The sequence below is a fragment of the Aptenodytes patagonicus genome, chromosome 12 (genome assembly GCF_965638725.1).
Source record: "Aptenodytes patagonicus chromosome 12, bAptPat1.pri.cur, whole genome shotgun sequence".
NCBI classification, from domain to species: Eukaryota; Metazoa; Chordata; class Aves; order Sphenisciformes; family Spheniscidae; genus Aptenodytes; species Aptenodytes patagonicus.
In genome coordinates, this window is record NC_134960.1 from 6582751 (window position 1) to 6610494 (window position 27744).

General features: G+C 41.1%; 1 protein-coding gene across 2 annotated transcripts; it reads left to right on the top strand.

Moving 5' to 3' along the window:
- The first annotated feature begins 1669 nt into the window (after positions 1–1669).
- Positions 1670–26212, top strand: MAML1 (mastermind like transcriptional coactivator 1). Of its 2 annotated transcripts, none has more exons than XM_076349856.1 (5): positions 1670–2093; positions 11840–13249; positions 15604–15873; positions 19546–19660; positions 21807–26212. In XM_076349856.1, exons 1-5 carry the CDS (start codon positions 1725–1727, stop codon positions 22796–22798), a joined length of 3156 nt encoding a protein of 1051 aa, XP_076205971.1. In that variant the 5' UTR covers positions 1670–1724; the 3' UTR covers positions 22799–26212. The 2 variants fall into 2 exon arrangements, with proteins under 2 accessions (XP_076205971.1, XP_076205972.1); XM_076349857.1 differs by having other exon boundaries at positions 11843–13249.
- The last annotated feature ends 1532 nt before the right edge of the window (positions 26213–27744 follow it).

The window sequence follows — 27744 nt, forward strand, 5'->3', positions numbered from 1 at the left end:
CTGAATGTGTCTGAAGATGGTGGGAGGTAACCTGGGATCGTAAATCAAAACAAAACCCTAGGGGAGTAGGTGCAGACAGGGTCTCAAACACAACCTGTTTTCAGCATTTCTACTGCCTTTTTCTCCTGGAGTTGGTGCTCAGTAAAGGTGCAGCTAACCAGCTAACCCCTTCCAGAAGTGTCACTGGACGTGATCTAGCCTTTCTGGGTCTGGCTAATAGTGAATTATCACAGCTTGAGGCTGTGACCTGTAAAATGCGTTGTGTATGTCTGTTTTTAAGATTGACTGCTGGGCCTGAGGGGCCATTCTTGCAAGTGCTAATTGCTAGTTAATGTACATCTCCGTGGTTGTCTCTCACTTGTCCCTTACTCCTTCCTCAAAAGCAGTGCTCCACTTAGGCTGTGGTTACGTGTGTGGGGCTTGGGACCGCTCTCTCCATCCCTAACTGCTCCCCAGTTAACACCACTATTGCCTCATGGTTTCAAAAAGGGGTTTTGGGTTTTTTTTTGTATGTTGCTGAACAAGGACTGTGATTTCATTTGCAGAAAACACCTGTCCATTTCAAAATGGTACCTGTAGATGCAACTTGGGGGGGGGGGGGGGGGAAATATGTAAAAGCTAATAAATAAAGAAACTTAAATCTGTTTGGCTTTCTTTGTCTAACTAGCAAAACTGCCTAAGTCTTCATCGCTTCTGGTTGGCTTGAAGTGAAGGGAGCAGGTCTGGACTAGGAACCAGCTTCAGCAGGTGATGGGAAAGGTGACGATACCCTGCCCCTGTGAGGTGATCAGTAATTCTCTTTGCTCCAGGACTGGGTTTTTTTTTTTCCCCCATACTCCACAGCCAGGTGCTAGGTAAGCCCACGTGTTGACCCAAAAGAAGAGGTTCTGTAGTGCGGAGCTCAGCTCTGCCTAGGAGCCCTGTTGGGTGAGGGCCGAGCCCGCCGCCCCTCGCTGCCGGCAGGTGAGCCGTGCGGGCCGGGGCCGGGGGGTTCCCGCTGCCGCCGTTGCCCACGCCTCCCCGTCAATCACCTCTGGCTCCGCCTCCCGGCGCGCCTGAGTGGCTGCGCCGCCGCCGCCCCGCCTCCTCTCTGCCCGTGCCTTTTAAACGCGCCGAAGGCCGCCTCCAGACAGCCGCCCTGCCCGCCCACTCCTCTGCTGCTTAGTTCGCGCTTCCGCGCCTTCCTATTGGCTCGCAGGGATGTCCCTCACGGCTCGTGACGCGCTACGCGACGTGACGTAGCCCACCACCCAGGAAGCTCCGCCTATTTATTCTCAACTCAGCTCTTGCGGGGAAAAACAATTTCAAGATGGCGGCGGCGCGGATAACAATGGGGAGTCGGGGGTTCGGGCCGGCCCGTGCCTGAGAGCGGCGGCCGCCGGGCCGCGCCGCGCCGGGGGGGAGCGGAGCGGGCTCCGGCCGGGCCCCGGGGAGGGGCGGGCAGCGGCCGCCGGGCAGGGCTGAGGGAGAGGGGGGGAGCGAAGCGGCACCGGCCTCGGGGGAGAAGGAGGAAGTGGGGCGGGGGGAGCGGAGCGGGCGCCGGGCCGGGCCGGGGGGAGGAACCGGGGCGGGGGCGAGCCCGGCGGGGAGCCCAGGTAAGGGCCGCGGGAGGGGGAGGAGCGGCCGAGGCCGGGGAAGGCCCGAGGGGGGGAGCCCCCGCCATGGCGGGGGCCGATGTGAGGAGCCGGTGAACGGCGGCGGCCGCCCCCCTCGCTCTCCGGTCCATGGTGCTGCCCCCCTGCCCCATGGCGGAGTTCGTGGTGCCGCGGCACAGCGCGGTGATGGAGCGGCTCCGCCGGCGCATCGAGCTCTGCCGGCGGCACCACAGCGCCTGCGAGTCCCGCTACCAGGCCGTGTCCCCGGAGCGCCTGGAGCTGGAGCGCCAGCAAACCTTCGCCCTGCACCAGCGCTGCCTGCAGGCCAAGGCCAAGCGGGCCGGCAAGCACCGGCAGCCGCCCCCGGCGCCGCCGCCGCCCGCGCCCCCTCCGCCGGCCGCCGCCGTCGCGGGAGGCGCCGACAGGACCGGAGCCAACGGCCTGGACGCCGAGGCGGCGAGCGGCGAGCAGCACGGCCGCAGCAGCACGTTGATCGCGGTAAGGGGCCGGCCCGTTCCCGGTCGGGGGCCGGGGTGGTTGGGGCCGTGGAGGGAGCCGGCGGTCGGCGTGGTTGTGCCCGGCTGGCGCCGTGACCTCTCCTCTGGAGCTGGCACCGGATGGAGGAAGGAAAAGAAGCTCTCAGGGTTGGGGTGACGGCTTGTGGCGGGGGGGCTGAGGTTGGTGTTGCTTTGCGGAGTACTCGTGTCTGCTCTGTTACAACTTTGCAGCTGATAAGGGCTGTTTTATTTTCTCTCTTGTCACCGTTGCGCGCTGGAAGAGTGCATAAAAACTGCTGCCTGTTGAGGTGGGAATAGGGGGTGGCCGCCTGTGATGGTTACAGTCATTCAGAGTAGCCTTCTGTGAATTATGTTTCTCGCTAATTCACCTAAAATGTCCCTGCAGAAGCTCTCAGGGGAGCATTAATACTGTGGTGGCTTTGGATTTTTTGTTTGTTTGCTTGCTTATGTCTTTAATTTAGGCTGTCAAGGTTTAGTGGAGTCACTTGATAAGGATATGTTTATTACTGCAGAGGAATTTTTAAGACAATGTGTCTATTAATTCTGGTACTTTCTTTAATATTGGAAAGAATTTCAGTGGAAAGGCAGCTGCTTATTTGCCACTCACTCTAGTGGGTGTGAACACTATGGGAATCCCACTCCACCCATTAAAAACTGGCTTAGCTCAAAATCTTAATGTTTCTCTGGCTTCTCTAGCATTTCTGGTTGTCAGGATATATTCATACAGCCCTGTTTGTGTATCAAGATAGCTATTGCTTAACTTATTCTGAGCCCTTTAAATATACTGCTATCTACTAATGTGTCAGTAATGTAGGTTAGTATGATAACCTCTTAAAGGTTGCCTGTCTTAATACCTGTCTTTCTTAAAACCAGGTATTTCTAAATGGTGGCCTGCATGAAAATGGTACAGTACTGTTCTGAGTGTCTTTAAAAGGGGATACTGGATTAACCGGAGACGTTTCCAGGTTAACATATAGATTAAATCATATCTTTAAGATGGTATGTGTGTTTGATCAGGTTAGAAGTGAAGGAGGATGTGATCCTCTGATGTCTTGGACCTCATTTAGTTACAGTTTTTAAAATGGAATCATGATAGAGCTTACTGTGTACTTGGGTATGACTGGACGTGATGTGAACAATGTCAGCTTTAATGTAACTAGCGCTAGGCAGCATGTATGCAGTTTGTAGTATTTACAAGATGAACTGAAAAAGTTATTCAGCTGAATTGTTTCTATTCTTGCTAATATACATATGAGAATCTAGGACATACTGACTTTTCTGAAGGCTAAGGTACTTGTGACATAGTTAGAGCACTTCAGATGGTTGTTAAAGAAGAGTCTTTGAGGAAGAGAGGAAACCTTGTGCATTCCTGACAGTGACTCTGTAAAACTTTCCAGGTAGCTGTTGTTTAGTAGACTGATCTTGAATGTAAACTTGTGTCAGAACAAAAATGACTCAAAGTCATATTTTATTATCTAAAGACTTGGTGGGATTTCTATCTATTTCTTGTCTGGGCTCTAAGGCTTTTTGCATATGGGGCTCTATCCATTAATAATGCGTATTTTTGTTACACGCAGAGCTCTTTAGCATGTCAAATCCTGTTGCCTAAACTGCCACCACACGTCTTCATATTGATCTTCTAAAAGAAAGACATCTTTGATTCATTGGTGGTGTTTCTTTTAAATTGCTTTGGATGTGGATTTGATCTAATTAGCATCCATTATAATGAGGAGTCTCAGCAGCAGTGAGGTTCTGAAACACGCTGCACATCTGGGGAAGCCCTTCTTGTACAGGAAGCTGCTGCCAGTGGCCAATTTACACAACAGAAGAGGGTTTTAGTGTGTGAATGACTCTTCCTCGTGCTGGCCTGCTGTTTCCTTCCTAGGATACATGACTGTAAGCTTAATTGCAGCTGCTGATTCATCACCTCGTTACTAGGGTATAAAGTTGGTTTGCTTAGTAATTCAAGTTTTGAAAAAAAACAACAACAAAAAACCTCTGCTGCTAATTTCATTCCTTTGGTGTAAAAGGTACCTCTCTAGGTTGGTATTTTACCTCTAGCAATCATGTAGCTGTTATCAAGACCAAGCATGTGCTTTGTACGGGAAGGACGTGGGTTTGGCTTACAAAATTCAATAAAGTTTGGATGAACACCAAAATTATCTTTTTTTTTTAAATATCCTGGACACATTCCTTTCAAAAGAATGCTGCTAGATCAGTGAAACATGCATTATGTCAGCTATCACTGCTGTTACGATCCAGGGTTTTCCATGAAGCTGCATATGAAACTTCTCTCGGAAAATGGTACTTTGTGTTGAAAGTTAACGAAGCATTTATTTTGATCCTTGAAAGAGAAGGCAACTCATGTAAATGTAAAGGGTTTGTGATCTAGCATCTGAGGGCTTGTAGTAGAAGGAGGTGAAGCTGTGCTGCCACAAGTGTGGACAGTGGACAATGTGTGCACTCCCAGATGTGTACTTCAGATCATCTTCTGCAAGTTCAGAATAGTCATGGGGAACAGGATAGCACTGCCACTTCCTTCTTAACGTCTGGTATGATTTTTCATGTGGCCCAAATCAGGTATTTTCTCTTCATTTTCTCTGTTTTAGATCCTGAAGCTGGATGGGTCTTGTTTACAAGCAGAAGTAAGGGGCAGATTCATCCTTTATTTTCTTACTAAGCAGCTCTAAACTTTGAGCCACAGAAAGCAAGAGAATGCAGCATTGATACAGAAGTACCTTGGATGATTTGTGCACCATGTAGGCCTGTCCCTCATTTGAGGAAAAAGATGAAAAACATACTAGCTTCCTATTTTTTAAAATTTTGAGACCGTTATTTAATGGGAAATTCAAATGTTGAAATTTACTTCGTATTTCTGTTTAAGATGACATTATTAAGACTATGTTCATGGTAGAAGATGCTTAGCGTTTGGACAATATATTGTCCCTTGTATTATTCTTCCAATTTTGAGAAACAGGAACATTGGGAAGACAAAGGACTTGTCCCCTAGCACATTTTTTCCCCTTTGCCAGGTTCTGATTTGAGAAAATTCATTCTAATACGCTGTTTAAATTCTCTGTAGTAGAAAGGTTGGCTTCCTTGTATTTCTCTGATAGACTATAACATAACGTATCACTGAGCTGAACAGAAAGTGTTTCCTTGACACAGGAGTGAGAATGGCAAGATCCGGATTTTCATCTCCACTCCTTGTTTTATGATGTGGTCTCTTGGAAGGAGACCTGCTCCCTGTTTCTTACTGGTTTTTTTTTTCCCCACCTGAGAGCAGTTGTTGTGTAGATGGCTTGCTTTGTCTAGGACTGCCACAAAACCACAATCAGTATTTCTGGAACGGGCAGAGAAGGTCTAGTCGGTGGCCTGCCTTGGGAATGCTTTGTGTTAAATGCTGGTCTGCTCTTCAGCTTTATTTAGGAGCAATAAAAGTTTTTACATTAATAATAGGTAAGTTCTAATTTAAGCAAAGGCACCAAGTAAAAAGTTTAAAAAGAAATTTAAGTATAAGGAGAGCACTGCAATGTTTCTTGGTTGAAAAGACCTAAAGTAATAAATTAAAGGGAATAGATTGCCTGGATTGTACTGACAAGCATTAATAGCATTCCACTAAGGAAGCTCAGGGTGGTACACTAACAATTCAGAAGACCTCATTTTTGTGTAAGCTGTGGTATAGGGGTGTTAAATTGTGAAATTATGTTTTACCACAAAAATAGCAAATTATTTCCACATTATTTATACATAACTATAGTGCAGTGTAGTCTTGCCACCATTGTTTGTTTTTGCTGACAAGTCTGATAGTTTGTTGCCCAACAACTCAGACAGGTTTTTCTTTGTCTCCTTTTAATTCTGTGTGAGGTATTGTTGTATGTTTGAAACATTTCCCTTACTAGATTAGTTAGATATGCAGTGATCCTTCCTAAATTGTAAGGATCTGGGAGTGACTGATCTGCTGCTGCTGCTGAAGTTCAAGTGAGGTGGAGGATCTGGCGTTGCAGCTGAAGGCACAGCAGTTTTTTTGATTCAGCAGAACAATTCCTGTAGCAGAAGCTGCCCCTTGTGACTAATGCAGTCTTGGGATATTTATAGATGTGCATATCCACAGCCCTTCTTCACTCCAGCAGGCAGACACCCAAATACAAAAGTCTTCTGGAATTAAAGTAAAAGTAAAAATTAAAATTAGTCCAGCAGTTTGGTTCTGACAACACAGTGGAATGCAGGAACACATTGGGTAATAAAATGCTTTCCTTGCAGGGGGAGTGCAACTTTGGAAGCTGTGGGTAGATGCACAGTAAGTGGGGAGTTCTTACTATGTCGTGTAGTCAAAATGTTATGTTTTCTATCCAAAACTCATACACTACAGTTTCTGATAGCTGCATTGTTGTTCCAGCTTAAGAGATTGTCATCTTTGTTGCTCCTGTCCTTGGCCAGGCAGGAGAGGAGAATCTGTGTCTATAGGGGACCTACTGTAAGCTCTGGTTCATGGGAGCCTATCTGTGCTGCAATACTACCACTTCCATGGCAGAAAAACGGATATACTCTATTTTGGTTTCCCCTTCTAGGTGACACTGCTGGTATCTAGCTAGGAGGCATATTGGAACTAGATTTTTATTATGTTTCTAGAGTAAGGTAGCATTTCTTATTTGAAAATGACCAGCATTATATTTCTCTTGCTGGTATTTCATGACAAATCCTTGTAGACATAACTTAATTCTGAGACTGAAATGATAAACTTATTCCAAATAAAATACAAAAAAATTAAAGCTCTATTGAATGCTGTAAAAATATTTTAATCTCTGTAACAGATGCTTTAAAAAAACTAAACGAGAATATTCTATGGAGTCTAAAAAGCTCAGTATAAGAACCAGATTTTTTTGAAGTTTTGTTTCTGCCATGGTCACTAGGTATTTTTTCAGAAAAAATGAAACTTGCATGCGGTTTCTCTTTTATATATATGTATATTTACTGTCTTCAGTTACAGGACTCAAAGTATAACAAACTACTGCATTTTTACAAAAGTAATTTAGTTGACTGTCCTCAGCTTAAAAATTCTGCTTTATGAAGGATTTCTCGCTTTCAAGTGAACAATGTGAACTAAACTTTCATGCTTGTTAAGTTCTAACGCATTGAAATGTCATTGATTTCAGATTATTATCTAAAACTAGTTTCAGGTATTGAGTGTTTCATGCTGATGTTTTGATTCCTGGAATAATCTTTTCCTCTTTAACAAAAAAAAAAAAAACCCACCAAACAACTTTGTGCCACTGTTCTGATCAGTGATTCATGCCCCTTTCCCACCAAGGCAGTAAGAGAGCACTGCAGTGGACTCTCAAGTTTCGAACTCTGCCAGTGCTAACAGAAAAGCTGGAGATGAAGTTTTAAAGCTCTTCCAATTTCTTCTTGTTGGGCTTCCGTGGTAGTTTGTGGACAGCTTTTATGAAGCCTGCCAACTTGCCCCTGCAGTAAGACCGCAATATGGCTGAGCATCATCATGGTAAAACTGGTAGGTTTAAGACGGAGATTGAATATAGCTTATCAAAATTATTTGTGCACTGTCTGTTTTCTGATGGAAGCCTTGTCATTTGACTGGGCATGCATCCATCTCTGGCATTGTGGTCCTGTGTCCTAGTCAAGTATAGCATGTATGTACTGTGAATTATATGGTCAGAGGCTGCTTGTGTTGGACACCCCTTTTGTTATGATGGATGACACCTGGGTTTTATCAGTTTGTGTTCCTCACATGAGGAATCCACAGTTATGGCCTGACTTGCATGTGTGCTTCTGCCAAGTAAGTGTATTTATTACCATGTTGAGGAGTGTCTATTTTGCTTACGTGAATAAAATGCAGCTCTGGTGATGTGATGTGGAGGAGGTGCAGCCTATGGCTCTTCAGTGGCTCTTTGAGAAACTGTACGTCCTGTCTTGGGCCAAAGGACTGAGGCCTGCTTACATTCCATTCTTTGCACTGTTCCTATATTGGTTTAAATACTTGGATAAATGCTTTTGGGATAATACTTCTAGGCAAAGCTAAATAGCAGAGATCTTGGAGGTTCATCTTTTGCTGGGAAATTGAATAGGCTGAGAAAATGGGAATACATTTCTGTATCCCACCATGTGACAATAGAAAGGATTGAGACTTGTGTTATAAATAACATTGATTCTGCTAAGGAAACCATGGATAGCATACCAGAGGGCCACTTTGTCTTACAGAATGATAGTGGACAATAAAACTAAAGCTAAAGGGATTTTCTTAGTGAGTAGCAAGCTGTGCTTTACTTTGTCAGTGTTTCTTCTTTTTTTTTTTTTTGAGTTTTGGCGGAAGAGAACAGGTTTTTCTTGCCTTGGGAACTCTGTTGGAACAGCTTGATATGTAGATAGCTTGCAGTCTGACTTGTATCTCACATGCTCCTTCTTATTTTTTTCCCCCCCCAAACCAGATTATTTGGATAGACACAGAAAAATTGGGGAAGAACTGAATTTAATATTTCTTTTTCTGTTAGGAAATCAAGAGCTGAGGTAGTATGTAAGAAATGCATGTAAGAAAGGAATTTCACAAGAGAAAGTTGCATTATTGGCAGAGTAGTTATATGAAAGTATTTGGTGTGAGAATTTCAGGTTCTGTTACTCAAAATTAAACATGAGTAAATAGAAAGTATCAGGATATATTTCTGATGTCAGAAGAGAAGGAACCTGTAACTTTTGGCTCCAACAAATTTTTATAGCACTGTCTTTTCTTGAGAGGAAAGGAGGTAGAAAATGGAACACTGTTACTAGGTTAGTTTTAAGCTGGTTAGCTGGCTGTATTGTAGGTAGCTAACTACAGTAGCATAAATCTCAGTGTAGACTTACTGCCACAATATTCAAGTGCGCTTCTGACTCTTTTTTAAAAGTGAACTAGGATGCAAATGCAGTTGGTGAATAGGTTCTAAAACTCAGAAGTTAAGTGTCCTGGTTACAAACTGGGCTCAATCTTTTCTGATACGGATAGAAGATAAGCAGATTTTCTTCTTTCCTACGTGTCTATTGGCTGTTGTGTGCAGGTAGGATATCTTTCAAATAATCTGAGATTTAGCTGAGCTGAAGCAAGGCTGGAAGCAGTCACACCCAAATTTTACTTAATTAGTGAATTTGTTAAAGTTATTTTTTCTTTATTCCTTTGTCAAAAAAGATTATAGTTTTAGGTGAAAGGAGGACTTTGTCTAGAGCAGCTAAAGTCAAGAGGTCACCAAGAATCAGATATCTGAGCGTTATGACTGTTAAAACCCATATAGATATGAAAGTTCCTACCTGTTTTTATTGATGGAAAGAGCCTGTGATGGATATTAGGGGTCTGTATCTTTTTCTAGACTACAGTAAGCTATGTCAGCTTATAAGCATGGATGATTTAATCTTAGACTAGTTAGCTTCATATATTGCAAATGGTGTAGTACAGTAGCAAACACCCTAGGACAGATTAACTTCTGCAGTATTTGTCCAGCAACCCAGGTGGGTTTTGCAGCCTGTGAAGAGCTGTGTGCAATTATAGCTATAACGCTACCAAAATCCTAGTTGCCTTGAGTTGTCTATATGAATTATAATTACAGCAGTGACCCCAATGGGCATATATTCTGTTTTAATATAGAAATTTGCTTCGACTATGAGAAGAATGTTTGGTGTACAAAACTAAGTTATTACTTGTATGTCAGTTTTCAGGGAGTGTGTTTTTTTCCCTAATGATTTAGAATTAAGGAGGATCCATTCCCAAATGTTGAGTGGTTGACTCATCATATGACCTTGGGCAAGTTACTCATCCACCTTAAGCTTCGGTTTTCCCTGTTGGAGTATTAAGTAAACAATGGGAAGCTTGCTGAAAGCCAAATGTTGGGATTGAGTTGAGGCTTCCTTGCTTTCTGTTGTTTTGCCTTTTTACAACAAAGTAAATTTCCATTATTCTTTCAAGTTGGTATTTGAAAAATTCACTCCAGATCTGCTATTGCAAGCTGTAGACCTAATGTTCAGATTAAGAGAATTCAAGTTCCAGCCTATTCTTCAAATGTACACCCCACCTTGTCCTACTAGGTCTTCTGCTGATCTCACTACTCTGCTGCTATTTCCATGAACCACCTAGGAGATCATAGTCTCCTGGGAAGCTGCAGTCTATCCCTCAGATAAAAATAAGATTTTGCTGCTACCTATGCAAGCATTAAACAAATAGTGTTTTTTTCTGAAGATCAGCTAACTGTAGACTGTTTAAAAAAAAAAACAAAACAACAATTAGCTGTGAACCAGTCCTTCTGTCCTTAAATCAAAGAATGCTGTTGCCCAGGCAAGTGCTGTAAACTTCTTCTGATAATTTATGCTGGCTCTACATACAACCTCTTGCTTGAGTGGTGAGATCTTGAGGTTTCCCCTGTTTGTTCTTGGGTGATAAAGTTTTCCCCAAGGGTTAGTGGACTTCATTGTGGAGACTGCAAGTAATATTAAAGTAAGCATACTTGTCTTGAGGTTTGTTTAATGAGCTGCTTTTCTTCCATCTGAGAGAACTGTTGTTCAGTGAACCACGCTTCAGAAGGGTGGCTTTTTGTGGGGATTCTCCTCGCGTGTCCTGCTGAGATGTACAAAGGCATCTCGTACAGGTCAGGGGAGCTGATGGGAGCTTTCCCTCTTCAAGCACACTGCTCTGTTGCAGCAGTGTCCCTGCTATACAGGTTTGTCTGTGTTGGTGCAGAGTTCTAGCACAAGCAAAGCACAACTTCTTTTACAGAATGCACCTGAGAGAGGGAAAAGTGTATAGTCATCTTTGTGTGAATGAATTCTGTTTTCAGATGTTTTTGGGGTCAATGGAAAGAACTTTATATTTGAAACAATGCTGCCAGGAAACAGAAGTTGAACAAAGGCTCTCAAACTCTGGTTGTAAAACTGTTGCTGTACCCTCTGGTTGCTTCTAGGTGGCACTACAAGAAAAAGAATACGTGCATTCGCTAGCTATGAGAAGCCAACTGTTGAGCTGGTTGGGGCTCTGGTGGTCATAGTGCAGAGAGGAGCAGCTGGCAAATACTCTAGGAGAAAGGAGGAAAGGAATGAACTTAGTCTGCTGTGATAGAATTGACTGAATTCTGAATTGCGTTTTACATAAGTGTGAAACAGTGGTTGCTTAGTGACAAACTGGTTTTGCTTTAGTGCCAAAAATGTGATTGTGTACAAAATTTATATACATAGTTCTTCTCCAAAAATAATAATCTCAAGAGAAATGGTTCTCTCTTTCTCTAAATATTTAAATGTGAGACTGCTTTATAAAGCAGTCTTACAGAACAATTATACCATGTGTACATGGGCCAAATAAAATACAGGTTTTTATTCTCATCTAAAATTTGAATCTTAACATTTTTCAATATTTTTTCATTTTGAATAGGAAAAATCGTAATATATTCCAGTTCACAGCTATTTCTCAACTTTTTGTTGTTGTTAAAGTATATGGCAGCTTTTGGTTTTGTTTGAAGGAGGGGGCTCTGTTTGATATAGTACGTATTTTTGAAAGTTTACCCTAAGAGATTATAGTAAGGAAGTCATCTCGTGATGACTTGTAAAACCAATCTTATCAAAGCAAAGAGGTAACCTTTTTTTAACCTTTTTTTCCTAAAATGTTTTATTCAGAGTTAGACAACGTTCTGGTAAGAAATAAAAATCCTAATCTATGAAACATAAAACTAAATAACTAAAACCTTCCTTTTTTTTCAGCAGCTTCATGAGACTGTGAAAAGAAAGCTTGATAGTGCTGCTTCCCCTCAGAATGGAGACCAGCAGAATGGCTATGGTGATGTATTTGTGTCCAAGAAACTGCGTCGTGACGATGGTCTTGGTGGAGTGAGTGGTTCTTCCAATGGAATGCCCCCTGTGTCTCCACTCCATCATCTTGACAAGAAATCTGGCAGCGGAGATACCTTACAACTTAATGGAAAACATCCGATGGGGCTAGATGGCATCAGCAAGAAGTGTCTTCCAGATTCCAGCCTGCAAATGAATGGAGGTGGTGATGCTGATGACTCATTTCCTCTGAGTTTGAACAAAGAGCTGAAGCAGGAGCCTGTAGATGATCTTCCGTGTATGATTGCTGGAGCAGGGGGTTCTATATCTCAGAATAACTTGATGCCTGATCTTAATCTTAATGAGCAAGAATGGAAGGAACTTATTGAGGAGCTTAATAGATCAGTGCCCGATGAAGACATGAAGGATCTCTTTAATGAAGACTTTGAAGAGAAAAAAGATGCAGATTCTTCAAATTCAGCTGCACAGACTCCATTGCCACAAGATATTAACATAAAGACTGAGTTTTCCCCAGCACCCTTTGAACAGGAACAGATGGGATCTCCCCAGGTGAGATCCACTTCATCAGGTCCAGCATTTATTGGTGCTGCTTCTGTACCTGTAAGTGCTGCTTCTCCAGCGGTTGGTAGTTCTCAGGCTATGTTTCAGCCTTCCAGCCAGTCAATGACTGAAAATCCTAATCAGCCCATGATGCAGGCATCAAACCACTCTCAGAATGTCCAGAGGCCTCTTCCCAATGTGTTGTTACCTGGGAAGGGTGCAGGAAGTGCCAAAGAAATGTCTTCTGCCCATCAACTTCAGCAGATTGCTGCCAAGCAGAAGAGAGACCAGATGTTGCAGAACCAGCAGCAAGCTTCACAAGTCCACCAAACAAATCAGATGTCTACGTGGCAACAGTCTGGGCCTTCTCATAGTCCACTGGCTGTCCCATATACCATGGAAAATCCCACCAGCCCATCAGTTTACCAGCCCGACTTCAACAATCAGAAACTCATGATGCCTAATATGGGAAATAAAAGCTCACCGAGGGCTGGAGGCAATTACCACGTGAACATTTTGGGTCATCAGCAAAACAGCTTGAACCAGAACCCTGTGAATAGTCAAGGCTCTATGCTAGACTATGGGAACACCAAACCTCTTTCACATTACAAAGCAGAATGTGAACAGGGGGTTACAGTACCTGGTCAGAACAAGACTCCCATGTTGGCATACATACAACAGCGCCAGCAGCCACCGCTGTCTCATGTGAGCGATGACCAAAATGGGATGATCCTATTGAAACCCAAGTCTGGAAACATTGCCTACCGACTACCGCACAGTCAGGTGAATGTTCTTGGTTTTGTTACCTTTGTTTAGTAGCAGATTTAAAGTTTTGCAAGAGGGTGTTGGATAGGTAGGGCTAGAGTACAGATTACTTGGTATTGTTTCAAAACAGTTGCCGCATGATTTTAAAGAAGAAAATGATAACATGCCGTAAGCTGAGACAAGAATCAAGAACTCTGTTTTCCACTGGGGACGTTTTTTAATACTTGGTTCTAGGTCATGTGGTAATGTGTGATTTCCAGCTTAATATACTTTGTGGGCAACAAATTATGTCACACTTCATCGAAGCTTCTACTTACAAAGATAAATAGATGCTTTGTAAACTTTTGCCTAAAATAACTCATGTAAAACTGTAGCGTTAAACTGTTCTCAAAGAAGCTTTGATTTCTTTACTGTCTTTTTAGTCCCTACTTGTGTCAGAGTTGCCTTACTATAAAAAAACATGCCTTCGGTTGCTTCTTTTTTGAAGAGAGATGGAAGTGAGGGCTGCTTTCCTCATTTCTTGGGTGTTCCTTGGGGCTTTTCAAATCTAAGAATTTGTTATTGGTTGAGTCTTGGGATTGGGGAAGCATGGGATAGGAGAGAAATATATCTTTAAGAATGAGTAATAGTAATATTTGTCTGCTTGAAGCAATATGCTTTGGGTTTTCCTGTAAAGGAAAATTCCAGATGGTGCTTCTTTGCCTTATATATAACTGATACTAGAGGTATGCTGCAGGTGAACATTTATGTAGTGGATGGAGGTATAGGCTCATTGGGATTCTGTAACATGTGCCTGCAATGCACATACTAGAGGTCTTGTTGAGAAAAAAGGTCTTTGTTACAAGGATTAAAGCTCCTCTAGCAAAAGCTGTTGGAGATCCAACTCTAGTAATATGTTCCCTCAACAAAACAAAAAACCCGTGAAAAAGATCTGATTAGTCTGTGACAAAGACCACACTGATATACAAATAAAAATCTGAGATCAATGTGTGCTTCATAAGGCACAAAAAAAAAATTAATCTCTTTAAAAGCTAGCAGAAGTAACAATGTAACGATATTTTGATGGAAGAAGAAGGGGAAGGGTAGAGATGATTGTGTATGTCACATCTCCCCCTTACTGAAGAACATGAGGATGACCTTGCATGTACACTGCCACACTTGCACTTAATTAACAGAAATACTGATGAATGCTTCTGGAGAATTTCTCAAAAACTTGCATACAGAACAACTTAGCACAGCATTACCTATATTTGGCTCATGATTTCTTATGAAACTGCAGAGGGAGAGAACCAACAGCTGAACCCATTAGCTGAATTCTAAACTTGAAAGTAGTATTTGTTTGCGTAATTAGAGGTGAGGCTGAACTGTGCTTAAAAATGATAAAAATTTTCAAATTTCAAATGGATTTGCTGGTACAAAGAGGACAGTGTCAGATCTTGAATGATAATCGTTACATGTTGTTTTTGCTTATCCCAAGTTCTAATCTCCAAGAAAAGCAGACTTATGAAAAATTAATAACAGGCTTATCTGTAGTAGTATTTTTCTCTGTGGAATGTGGTGATGGTTGGATTGCTGGAAAAATATGTTAAGACTCATTTTGATCAGTGATATCCTTCTTCCCCTTCACCTGCAGGTAGTAAATACTCTGATACTAAAAAGCAACTTTAAGAGGGGAAGCATAAACACTTGCTGAATTAAATGTTGACAGAAGAGGCAGGATTTAAATAAATGTTTTGTATAACGAAAACTTAAAACGTAGTGTTTGAAAAGCTGCTACCAAAGTTAACTGAAGCTGGTGTGTTTGAATTGCTGTTTGTAACTGGTGCCATTCCTCTGGCTCAGCAGAAGCACGCAGAGCTATACTAACCTGTTTGAGCTGGACTTTGGGAAGTACTTTGAGACTGAAGTTAAAGCCTCTATTCCTGAATGTTGTGGAGCTTCTGACCTTAAGTCTGAACTGTCACTTCTGTGTCTGGCACTTTATAAATGGGTTTTTGGCTGTCTTTAATTACCTGAACTGGAAACTGTATCACACTTTGCCTTTTCTGTTAGAAGGATCACAAGTGAAGAAGCTATTGCATAAAGATGGCAAAATATGAGGAACTGGTCTAATTTTTATTAAATAGTGTAAATGTAGAAATAAGCAATAATTGACAATTTCTGTTTTTCTGAGATGTGTTATGATTCCTTTCCCTGTGTAGGCTTTGTTTATAAAGTCTCTCTCCCTTATCCTGTAAAATGATAAAAATAATACAAATTGTGGTCATCACCATGAAAGTGCCTTTCCTCACCTGTGTAACTACATACAGTTTCTAAATTCTGGAGGGCTAACCTCTTTCTGTAACTCATGTCACTTTTTCTATATTCTGCAGGATCAAAACCCTTCTCCTAATGTTCCTCGTGTTCCCGTTTCTGTCCCGGGCCCTGGCGTGGGTGCCCAGGCTCCCAATGTCTCCATGGCAGGTAACCACAGCAACCCACCTTATCTCAGCAATCAGCAGCAAGCGGCAGTGATGAAGCAACACCAAATGCTGATGGACCAGCAGAAGCAGAGGGAGCAGCAACAAAAGCACTTGCTCATGGAGCAACAGAAGCAGCAATTCCTAATGGAGCAGAGACAGCAACATCTTCTGGCTGAGCAGGTGAGAGGGGCCAGCAGTCTTTTCTTCTTTGCACTGATTTGCTTTGGACTGAAACAGCATTTGAGATCTTGTCAAATAGTTACTGCATTACAAAATAAGGAATGTAAACTGCAAGGCGCTTTGGTATTGTAAGTATAATTGCTGGTTTATATTTCTATAAAAGTAACCCAAACATATAGCACTTGATTGCCGAGGCTTATTTTTTTCTGTTGTTACAAGGCACTGTGGTGAATGAAAATAATAAAACAGGTAGAATTGAGTAGTGTGAAAATGCAAGACAGTACCTATGTGGAGAGAAGGTATCATACCAGCGATGGTGTAATTCTTTGTGAAAGAAGAAAGGCAAATGAAATCAGAACAAAAATACAATATAAGATTGGGATACTGTTGATGTATTCCATAAAGCTTTAAAAATTGAAGCAATGAGCAAGGGACTCTGTAAGCTCATTGTGCCTTCTGCCTTTCTTCCATGTGAGATGCACAGCAGTTTGTGTTTCAAATTTTAAAACATCTTTCACGTGTTTATTTGGGGAAAATAATTAGATGTCTGCATCCAACTTGCATCTTCTCCTGCCAAAATAATTTAACTCTGCTGTCCATCAGACTGCAGAAAGCTGCTTTAGCCTCTCTCAGGGAAATGGCCTCCTTGTGTGAATCTTTCTAAGCTTTAAAACTTTTGCAAGTCTTTCAGCCGGGAATTAGCCCAAAGGGCCTTATTCCTGTCATCGGTGCTTTTCTGCATTTTTAAAAGTCCATGCAGGCATGTTCCAGGCACTGGCACTGCACGTACAAATTACCAGTATCTGGTATGGAGGAAGGGGAAGATGAATTTTCAAAGAAGGTTTGTGAGACCCAGGGAGAACCTGGTATTCAGATCTTCTGGAAAAAGTGTAATGATCTGTACTGCTGAGAAGTTTTGTCTTTGAAGATAATGGGGGGGAGGGGGAGGGAAGAGCCATGGAAAGCATTGTCTTTGAGGATAATGGGAGGGGAAAAAAAAAAGAGCCAGTGGTTTAATGAAATAAAAAAGGTGAACTGCATTTATCCCTGAGAATTAATTTAAATTTTTATTTATTTTTATCTGGAGTCCTTCAACTGATAACAGTTGGGAATGTGTAATTTCCTTAATTTTCAGCACTGATAAAAGGTGATAAATCTCAATGTTCTCAACTTTAAAGTTGGGAGATGTTATCCTGGTAGAAAGATTTTTCACTGTAATAATAGTTTGGACAATAGAGATGGTGAGAGAAGGTCAGGCAATGGGGGTGTGTGGATACCTTAGCTTTTAGCTAAGCAACTGTCCATCAGAAGCTTTATTTAAGAAGGAAATTATACAGTCTCCTCTGAACAGAAAATGTGAAATCTTGGTTGGGGAGCACATTTTGAGGGGAAGAGGGTGGTAGAATCTGCAGTATTGCGAAGCCATGGCTGTGCCAAGTCCTAGCTAATGGCTTTTTTGATCGCTTAGAGACTTGTGTTAAAATTGAGGATTAGACTGAGGTGACAGAAAAGCCCCTTCAGTTCTTGACCCAGTGTAGATAAACATATAAGCATGTGCCTGGCAATGTCTTAAAGAAAATTGTATGAACATACATTAATATGTATTAGCAAAAATTACTAATCATTACTCTCCCAAAATGTTAACAAACAGGTACTCTTTGAAAGAAGGTGGGGAGAAAGGAAATATGGGGTGTTGGCATCCTGCTTGTACTTTTGCACCGCTGGTGAATGATTATTAGAGCTCATAGAGCTGTGGCTCAGTAGGTTCCCTTAGCTAAGTAATGGACCTAACACGTCAGACCTTGCTGAACAGTGGGGTGGTATATTAACAGGGTGGTAAGTAACATATCTCAAACAGTATTGAAATATTTTTTTTTTCCTCCCTATATGCTGCTGCTTAGCCAGCGTATGTTGCTGTAGTAAATACCCGTATTATGAAAATATTTTATTCCTGTCCTAGTTATGGTAACTACAACTAACTTGTACATCTTGCATCTCTGTATAGTGATACTGGGACTCTGATCCCAAATAAGGAGCAGCTTTGCTTTGGAGCTGAACAGGCTTGGATATTGCATTTGCCACATTTCTTGGCCTTGTGCTGCCCAGTCAAGCTAGATCTTGTTAGCATTCTAATTTGATACTTATTTCTTTGGATACACATGATACTGGATGTAGTTTTACAGAAAGATTTCCGAATCAGTTGATCTCTATTTTGCAGGACAATTATAGTTTCAGGTAGCTTCAGTGCCACTCCCTGCCACTCTGAAGCTTTTGTTTCTTTGCATTTGGTGTTCTGCATCTTGTTCTTTGCTTGGGTTTTTTTGGTGCCCCCCCCCCCCCCCCGCCAGGTTCTGCAGCTCTTGGTTTCTCTCAGAACTATGGCATCTCTCTGGCTTCTGTGGTCAGCCTCTTTCAGGTTTGACTAGTCCTGCAAGTAGCAGGTCCTTTCTGTCAAGCAGCCTGCCCTCTTCATTCCTCTGCATGTCTCAACAGCTTCTTAGTTGTAGACGTTTCAAAAGGATGCTAGTAATGTGCATCTGCCTATTTGTTACATTGCACTAGTCTCTTCTTTAAAGGCTTATTGCTTGTGTCTTTACCCCAGTACTCTTGGAAGAGAATTTTTGTCCCCTTCTGTGCCTTGTGCAACTTTAGATAAGTAGGTAGTTGTGCATTACATCACTACTTGGTTATCTCAGAATTTCAGTCCGGTTGAAGATATCTATGGAAGAAGAGCCAGAAATGCTATGCCTGATACGTTTCGTATTGTAAAAGCAGCCTGTTGGCTGTTTATGCTGTCAGGATCTCTGAGGGTACTGCTAGTGCATGTACATACACTCTCGACATTTCCCCTCAAGGTTTTAAACTTCCTTTTTTCCAAAAATTTCCTAATAGAAAATTTGCTTATTTTATTTTTCAAATGTTTTTATCATAAAGTAGGTATGGATTGAATGTGCTTTTAAAGAAGGAAGGTTATTTTGAATCATTAGTAGGGTTTGTTTCAATTGATTGTTAAGAAAATGGTTTTGAACAGTCGTAATAAAACTTGTATAGCTTCTGTTATAAATTTAGTTCTGCAGTTTTCCATAATCTTCGAGGAAAACCTGTGGTATATAAGGGTTTGTGTATAGCTTTTTCATTTTTGAAAACAAGGGCTAGAAAATATTTACACGTTCAGTTTTTACTTTTCCGTGTAACATTGTCGATATCTATGACTTGTACTTTGATTTCCAGAGAGAGGTCTAAAATAAATTGATCTGAGGGTAAAGAGCAAAAAAGTATGTGTGAATTTTTTTGTGCACACTCACTTTTGCTCTTTTTGTACCTGTTAGTGTTTTTAGAGTATTGCTAAAAATGCCTGTTGATCATGTTATTGATTAAAAGACTAACATCTCAGATTTTCAATGTTTTAAAGGCTTGAGACGTGCATTGCAATAACTCTTGTAATGTGTGCTGTTGTCCTGTTGTCTGAGTTCCTAGTCTTGTCACTCATCAGATTAAACTGACTGTTTGAACCTTGAGAACAAAGGTCTAAAGTGACTTTAAGGCTGCAGAAGCCCCTTTAGTTACCAGCTCTGCATAAAAGTATGCAGATAGCTTGTTTTTATCCAAGATAGTCACCCTTGGAAAAAGCTTGACTTGTTTTCTGATTGTCTTGCATTGGACCTTTCCTAGGAGAAACAGCGGCAGCAGCAAGAGCAACAGCTGCAGCGTCATCTGACTCGACCACCTCCCCAGTATCAGGATCAACCGCAGAATCTGTACCAGCAACAGGTTGGACAGTTCACAGGTAAGTAAACATGGCAATTGAAATAATGGCAGAAAAAATACCAGGAGTAAAAAACAAGGTGTCTTCAAATTTCCTGGATTGGATAGCTTTTAATTAATTTATTACAACATCTTTCCACGTCACTGTGCCTTAATACTTTTAGACCTGTACTCTGATTCAGTTGCAAATTAACAGCTTCCCCTGTCCCAGATATCTGGGACAACTTAAGCTTCTGATTCTTAATATTGCTTTGGAAATGGGTAAAATTCTTAAGTACCTTCATTGTTCTAAAGGCCTTTTTATACTACCATTTCCTTTTACAGTTTGTGAAGTCTTCTTAACTTTCATATATTGGGATTCATGTTTTTTTTCTGAAGCCTAACATCACTACTGCTTGAATCTATCACAGGCCCTCATTAAAGAAAAATAAGTGATGTATTATTTCTCTCATCTGCTAGGATGAGTTTAAAATTTAATATTCTTATCCCTGCTACCTTTAGAAGGGAATGCAATTTCAATTTTCTTCATTACATGTTAGGGTCCTACATGTTTTATTTTTTGTAGAAGCAGCAGCTTGGTATGTCTTCAGTGATAAATAAAAGATGTTGTTACCGTTAAGCTGGAATAGCTTCATGAATGTGGAACAACTAGAGAACAGTAAAAACTCATCTCCTTGCCTGAAAAATCCTTACTTAACAGGGCATCAAGAAGCCACTTGTCTTTTTTCATAAACCTAGAGTACAGAAAAAGTGCTTATTCCCTTGTTTTGTTTCCTTACTCGTTATGTTCCCACAGAAATAAATACTGAAGGGAAAAGATGCAAATAGAAATGTGATACCCTAATTCTGACAGTGTTCGTGACTGTGCCATGTCTAGTAGCGCTGTGACTGGGTTTTGTTACTTAGCTGAAAAAACTTGATACCAATAGAAAAGGATTGTGTGTTAACACAGTGATCAGAAGCATCCTTCAAATACTGCACTGAAGCTTTTTTCCTCCTGCCACTTCTCTACAGAAATACAGTAGTACACCTGTTAGAAATAGACTATGTTTTGCTATAATGAACATCAGCACTATTAAAATTATTTGTGTTGATTGTAACTGTTTTTTGCATCTTAAATCCCGGTATGTGTACTACCTCTTCACTGTAGTGTTCCAGTAAGACTCTTCCCCCACCCATCCACCCCCCCGCAACACTGGTGTTTTTATGGTGTCCTTTGTTGATAATTAATTAAATATAATTTGAATTATATTTGAATGCATTTGAATAAAATTATATTTGAATAAAATTTGAATTAATAATAATGGAGAGCCAATATTCCTCAGCTATCTTAAACTATGAAAAAATTCTGCAGCTTACTTTTTGGTTTGAAGGTAGAGAAAGTACTAGTGTAGGTAGGTTTTCCTTGGCCGACTGTAAGAAGTGGGGGGGATTATATGCATTACACTTCACAGTGCTTTTCTATTCTTTTTTTTTTTTTTTGCTTTAAGTAGGGGGCTGTTTCTTCTACAGGAAGAAACTCTTACTCAGAATTTACAAGAACAAAGGACTTTTTTTGGTTTGCTGAGAAGAGACTTATTTTTGCAAATCATCTTACTTGGTTATCAGCATTGCATCTTAACATAGCGAATATTTCATTGTGGAAATGCAAAAGATACTTGACCAAAAATTTCTGAAAGTTATAGAAAAAAAATTCTGGAACTGGGAAAACGCAGGACTGGAAACCCTACAGTTGTACAATAAGAGATATACAGTGTATGCACAGAATAACTGACAATGTGTGTATGCAGTAAGTGGTATTTTTTAACAGCCTAGCAAATTGTGCATGCACTTCAAAGTATGTGTGTATACCTTTGTTCACAAATATGTATGAGTCTTGCCTTTGAAGTCTAATTTTTTTTTAAATTGATGATGCTGAACTCTTAGAAGTGGTATTCAGATTTTTTTAGGACATTGGCATATCTGTGTTTGAGATCAAGGTGGGGGTGCTAACTGGAGCAACAATTGACACACTTTTAATTAAAGTACTGCTGTCTGTGTGTTGGTTGCATAGGTTGGTTTATACAAATGCAGCTGCACCTCCGTTCTGGATTATGGTGTCTACAAGCCTAGCTTGGCTCTGGTTGAACCAAGGTATTTAACGTACAAAATATTTCTGTGTATTTCAGGGTCATCTTCAGCCATGCCTGGGGTCAGTAATTTAGGACAGTCCAGCTCCAGTAGTCCACGGATGTTTCCTCAGACCCAGAACATGATTCAGATGGGACCTGGACACAGTTCTGTTCCTCCACTCCAGTCGGGCTCCAGTCAGCAGGATCGGGGGGTGACTCAGTATACCAATATGCAAAACATCCAGCGAGGGGGATTATACAACTTGGCGTCTGGTATGACACAGATGGTTCCCCAGCATGCAACACAAAGTGCCAATGGACAGCCACCGATGCAGAGACAAGGCAGCTTGGGCCAGGGTGCTGCCGTTCCTGCTGGGTATGGGCAGAATACCTTAGCAAACTCAAGTATTTCTCAGCAGCACAATAAAGGTGCACTGAATCCAACCTTATCTAAGCCACAGATGGCAAGAGTACCAGCTGCTATGGGGGCTCAAAATCCATCTTGGCAGCACCAAGGTATCCCTAATATTAACAACCAGACACAAGCAAACAGTGGCTTAGGACCATTTACTGCCAGCTCCTCTTTCCACATGCAGCAAACTCATCTAAAGATGGCCAACCAACAGTTTGCCCAAGGAATGCCTCAGGTAAGCCTAAGCACCAGCAGACCGATGACCTCTATGAATGCTGCCGTCTCTGGGCAGATGTTGTCATCATCTTTAGGCGCGCAGCAGCGGACAAACCCACCTACACAACAGCAGGTACCCTCACAGCAAGTCTTGCCGGGCATGAACCAGACAGTTCCAGATCTGAATGCTTTCAACCAGAATCCAAATCAGCAAATGCCCAACAGAGGTAATCTGCACTGTAGTCAAGGGTACCCTGTGAGGACAACCAGTCAAGAGCTACCTTTTGCCTACAGCGGCCAGTCGGGCAATAATGGACTTCAGAACTTAACTGGTGACACAGATCTGATAGACTCTTTGCTGAAAAACAGGACTTCAGAGGAGTGGATGAATGATTTGGATGAGTTGTTAGGAACTCATTAAAATGGGGCCGGGGGTGGGGGTTCTACTTTTTTAATTATTTCATGAAATATTAACAACACTTGGACCAAAAAACCTGTGGCATTGAGGAGACTTGCAGGCATTAGAGGTAAATGGTTGGGAAAGGGACTGGAGCTGCTTCTCAATGAGTGTTGATACATGGTAATGGCGCACCAAGCAGGTCTGCAGGAACAGTGCGCTTTATCTTGGTGTCTCTAAGGAGTCGCACACTTGAACAGGTCAAAAAAAATTGTGTGCGTCCTAGCCAGCCTTTCAGAAATCTCACTTGCAGTGTTCTAAAATTAAATTTTTTAATTATTTAAGAATAAAACGAAATTCCACAGAAATAGTGCAGAAAGAAAGCAAATAGTTGCACAAATTGTGTTTAGGGCTTAGTCTCCTGCAGCTATTACTTGCAATCATTATTTGTTCATAGCTTGACATGCTATTATAGTACTGTCCATCAGACTTCTGACTTTTTATTTGAGAAGAGGCTGTATGCACCTGAGTATGCTTGCAAAATGTTTTGAATTCTTTTCCCCATCGCTGAAGCATGTGCCTGTACTCTCAATAAGCAAGTGATATTTCACAGTAAATATTTCTAGATGCTGGTGATAGATGAAAGAAAGTATTAAAACCTGGCCAGTTAGTCTAGGTAGTCATCTTAATAGATTGTAGTCTTTTAAGCTGCAGTTTGCACTCTGTTGTAGAGAGGCACAGTTCTTGGCTTATACCTTGCTGTGTTTAAAGGGGGAATTTCTTATGGGAGAACTTAAAAACTATAGTAGGTCTAACATGAATTGTAAAGCCATTTACTTTGCACCTGTTTCTTCATAACTTATTTCCAAAGGTAGTTGTATTTAAATGAAGGCTTTGCTTCATGACAGCTCATCTAGTTTTCTTTGTTGTAAAAAGTAAAACTAACTTCTGAGATCAGTTCATTCCCCAAAGTTAGCAGTGACTCAATGAGCACAAGACTTTGTCACTTCAGGATAAAAACGAGGAAAAAAGAATTTGGCTGAGAGGTGAAAAGTCCTTGTCAGCAATAATAGCACAGGCAGCCTGGGAGAATACTTGTGTCAGGGTTGCTCCAATATGGAAGTCTCCCCCTTTAAAACTTTTTTTTTTTAATACTGGGTTATGAGTTTGATAATCTTTCTATAGACTGGTGGATTTACTTCTTTAATATCCCTTGAAGCAAATGCTGGTTCTTCAGCTCAGCCCAAGGAGACCTCTTCTGTTGGGGTCAGTCCCAGAAAGGACAAAAAACACAATGGGAACAGTCAGTGTTCCGAAGTCCTTACCTTCTACCAAAAAAATCCCCTATCCACCAACAAACCACCTTGCCTTAACCTTTATTTTAAAATGAAAATAAAGTTGAAAGCTTTTGTTTTAAATGCACAAATACCTCTTCCCTTTTAAATCCACTTTTTTTGGAAAACTCCTTTGAACGTTCTAACCAAACCCAGCATTGTGATTTAAAAGCAATTTCCTTCAACACAGACTGGCTTCTTCAGGAGTTTTCTGCACTGCAGAGATGCGTGAGAGAGGGTTTTTTCCAGAGTGGGTGAAGGGAAGTGAAGGATATCATTGATTTAGAAGAAGGAAAATATTTTACTGTATCTGCAGCTCCTTTATGAGACAATTTGCACTTTTAAAAACTGCTTTTTAACACTAATACTTTAACCCTTTCCAAATATGCATGGAACATGGTTTGTCCAGCACACTTACCTAGTGTGGATGAATTACGCTCTGTCGAACAGATTTGATATTCTATCATGTTGAACTGTTGGTGAAAGATGTACATTGATCAGTGGATCCCACCGTTCAATAGTGGATGAAACTTCACTGAAGCAGACTTAATCCCTCGTATTGCTTTTGAAAAGATTACCTAAAGATTGTCTTTGGATGGGAAGACGAAGGTGTTAGTGACTTTGGTTGTTGACACTTCTGATATTTTCTAGAATAAGTAGTTGAGATGCAAATAACTGATGCTAACTTTTCTTATACTGGCAATCTAAGAAAAGAGCTAGTGAGTTTGGTTTACTATTAAGTTAAACCAAAAACTGGTCCAAGGTAAGTGTCATTAGAAGAGTATAGATATAAACTAGCAGTGGCAGGGGAAGGAGTGTTTGCTGTATTTTTATTTTTAAGGGTTAACTTTGCACCAGTGTGCCTTCCCTTCCTGTTGGGGGTGCTTGGGACCTCATAATTTCAAGTGACATCATTCAGTGTCACTAGTTTTTTCTCCCCCTTACAAACACTTGAGAGAAATAACAGGGTAGTAGGATTCAGCTTTTCTTTCTTCCCTGTTTAGGTTGTGGTGAAATCTGCTATGTTTTCCAGTAGATTTTGCACACAGGCTTTGTTCTGAATAAGTCAAAATACAATCCATCCAGTTGTGATTTCTTAATTGGAGGAAAAGAACATCTGCTGTTTGCATTATTACTACCAAAAAGGCAATCCAGCTAAATGTCCAGGAAAACGCAGATGTACTCTTTCCTCCACTGTTTCTGGAAGCTAAGGTGGATATTGCCCTGCTTGACCAGAGGGTTTGTTCAGGAAGGTAGCTGGATTTGATGACAGGGCCTTTTCATGGTACTGTTGAACTAAAATTAAGTGTGATTTTAGGCAAACTGGCTTATAATGCCCATTGGTCTTCGTATGTGAACAGGATCCAAACAGCATTTAACCTGATAGAAAAAACAGCCCTCGCTTCTGGCTTTGGTCCCTGTCCACATAATGCGATCAGACTGTTGGAAAAACGGTGTCACTGTAACAAAGTCGAAACAGTTCATTGGAAATGAAAATACGGTTGAGATGTACATAGGTGCATGGGTAGGGCTGGGCTTTGCCTTTATGCCCTTTACCATGTAGCTGTCTATATATGCACTTGGGCTTTCCATTTGCTGCAGCTTCAGAGCAATAAAATGTATCTCCCCTGAACTGTACCTAGCCAGCCGCCCATGGCTTTATTTATAAACTGCGGTTTTGGTTGGGTAGGAAAGGTGAGTGTGTCACTGTGCAACATCCACTGCCTTCCAAAAACCACGATTCAATTGAAAAGGGTGCTCAAAATTTTGTTATACACATTTCCTTTGTGTAAATAAATGTTTACAATTTTATATTAAAGATTTGAATAAGAGTTAGATCTTCTGACTGTATATTTTTTACTTTTTATAGATTTTAAAACTATAATTCTTTATATATGTGTTTGGGGGTATTATGGTAAGTTTTATGCTTGTAAATGGAGAACAGTTGAATTTGATGCTAACCTTTATGAATTTTTGTCATTGAAATGTATAAAGAGTCCATTAATCCCCTTATTCTTTTACTACAATTACTGGTGCACACCAAAAAGAAATCCTTCACTTCTGTTTTATCATTATAAAATAAATATTTTGCTAGTGTATTAAACATACATGGTGTGACTTTATACATTTGTGTCAGCTGAGCAGAGCTGAGTGGTGGTGTTCCTAGTGAGATGGTTCCTTTCATTCCAACACACAATTTTGGTCAGCCTGTTACTAAGGCTCAAATTCCTCTGCTGTGTCTTACCAATTCTTACGGTTTCAGAAAGTCCATTTAAACAGGCCAGAACTGGATAAAGAGGCCTTAGAAAACTTCCTTTGAAAACAAGGCTTTATGCTACACCCACTGCTTCTGGACTTCTCTTTAATGCAGTTGTAGGCCTTAAGCTAGGAAATACGACTGCAGAGGTGGTTGTTACTAGTGAAAAAAATGTTAATAACTACCGAGACCTCACATGTGCAAAATTGTAGAGTTCCAAAACTGTGCTCAGATTCCCTCAAAATAACAGGCCTTAGAGGTTCAAACTGGTTTCCTTGAGACTTGTAAAAAGACAAAGATTACATTTGTTTGATGTAGGCAGATTGCACAAAAAAACCCCAAACTGAGAAATGAGGAACACTTATTGCAAGCATGAGTTGATGTTTCTGAACAAGGAACAAAATAACTGGCAGCGAGTTGCAGGAAGATTCTGGCTTAAAGCTGGTAAGGTCCCTAAGCCACTGCATAGGGCTGGTGGGTCGAAGAGGCTGTGGAAAATAATGGCAAAATAGAGCTTTCAGACCCTGCTGGATTGTTGAGCCTCTTAAGAGGGAGACTTGCATGTCTGTTGGTTAGAAGAGAAGTAAAGCAATGATCTGTGGCTCCATCAGTGCCCAAAGGAGCCTAGCCTTAGTGGTGTGTGTTTGGATGTTAATATGTTCTTGTTAACGAGTTATTACTTGACGAATTACTCTGGATTGGACACTTCAAAGCAGCTCTCTTAGTGAATCATACCACTTGTAGCAGACCCAAGAATTCAGTTATTTATGTAGTGTTTCCTGTTTGTCAAGTACGCCTTTTAACTGATGATATCTAGTCTGAATTTCTAAACTAACGTCTCATATCTCTCCAACCACAGATTTAGCAGTAGCGATAAAGAAGAATTTGCAAAGTGTGACACATATGTTTCTTGTTAAGGCTGTATGCATTTTACATGTTGCTGTAATTTCAAGCATCCCCCTATGCAGTAAGAATTTTAATCGGCTTCAAACATTGAAGGATCATTCTCCAAGCGCTGAAGTTGGTGTCTTGCCATATAGCTGTTGTGTTTAAGGCCCCAGCTCAGAGCCTTCAGATTTCCTCACAAAGTGCATCCTGACTTACCTGAGTATATTTGGAGTATATTCCTACTCTACGAGTTTTGAGTTGTGTTTGGGGGGAGGAGGGGACCTGTAACTTCAGAAGCTTATAAAGAACTAAGTATAATAATAACTAACAATACCAGGATGAGCTGCTTCTGGCCTGCGGGGAACTGTGAAGTTACTACTATTAACTTTTGCTTTATTGTTCCATTAGAAGTGCTGCATTGTATTTAAAGTTGAGTAAAACAGAGATTTCCCAAACCATCCCCCGTTGAAGCGACGTGCACATGTGTGTTT

What these genes read in the sequence shown, in the direction of transcription:
- MAML1 (XM_076349856.1), top strand. Translation starts at nt 1,725, where the DNA reads ATGGTGCTGCCCCCCTGCCCCATGGCGGAGTTCGTGGTGCCGCGGCAC. An exon ending in ACCGACTACCGCACAGTCAG is followed by an intron (nt 13,250 to 15,603) that starts GTGAATGTTCTT and finishes TATATTCTGCAG; the next exon opens with GATCAAAACCCTTCTCCTAA. An exon ending in ACAGGTTGGACAGTTCACAG is followed by an intron (nt 19,661 to 21,806) that starts GTAAGTAAACAT and finishes TGTGTATTTCAG; the next exon opens with GGTCATCTTCAGCCATGCCT.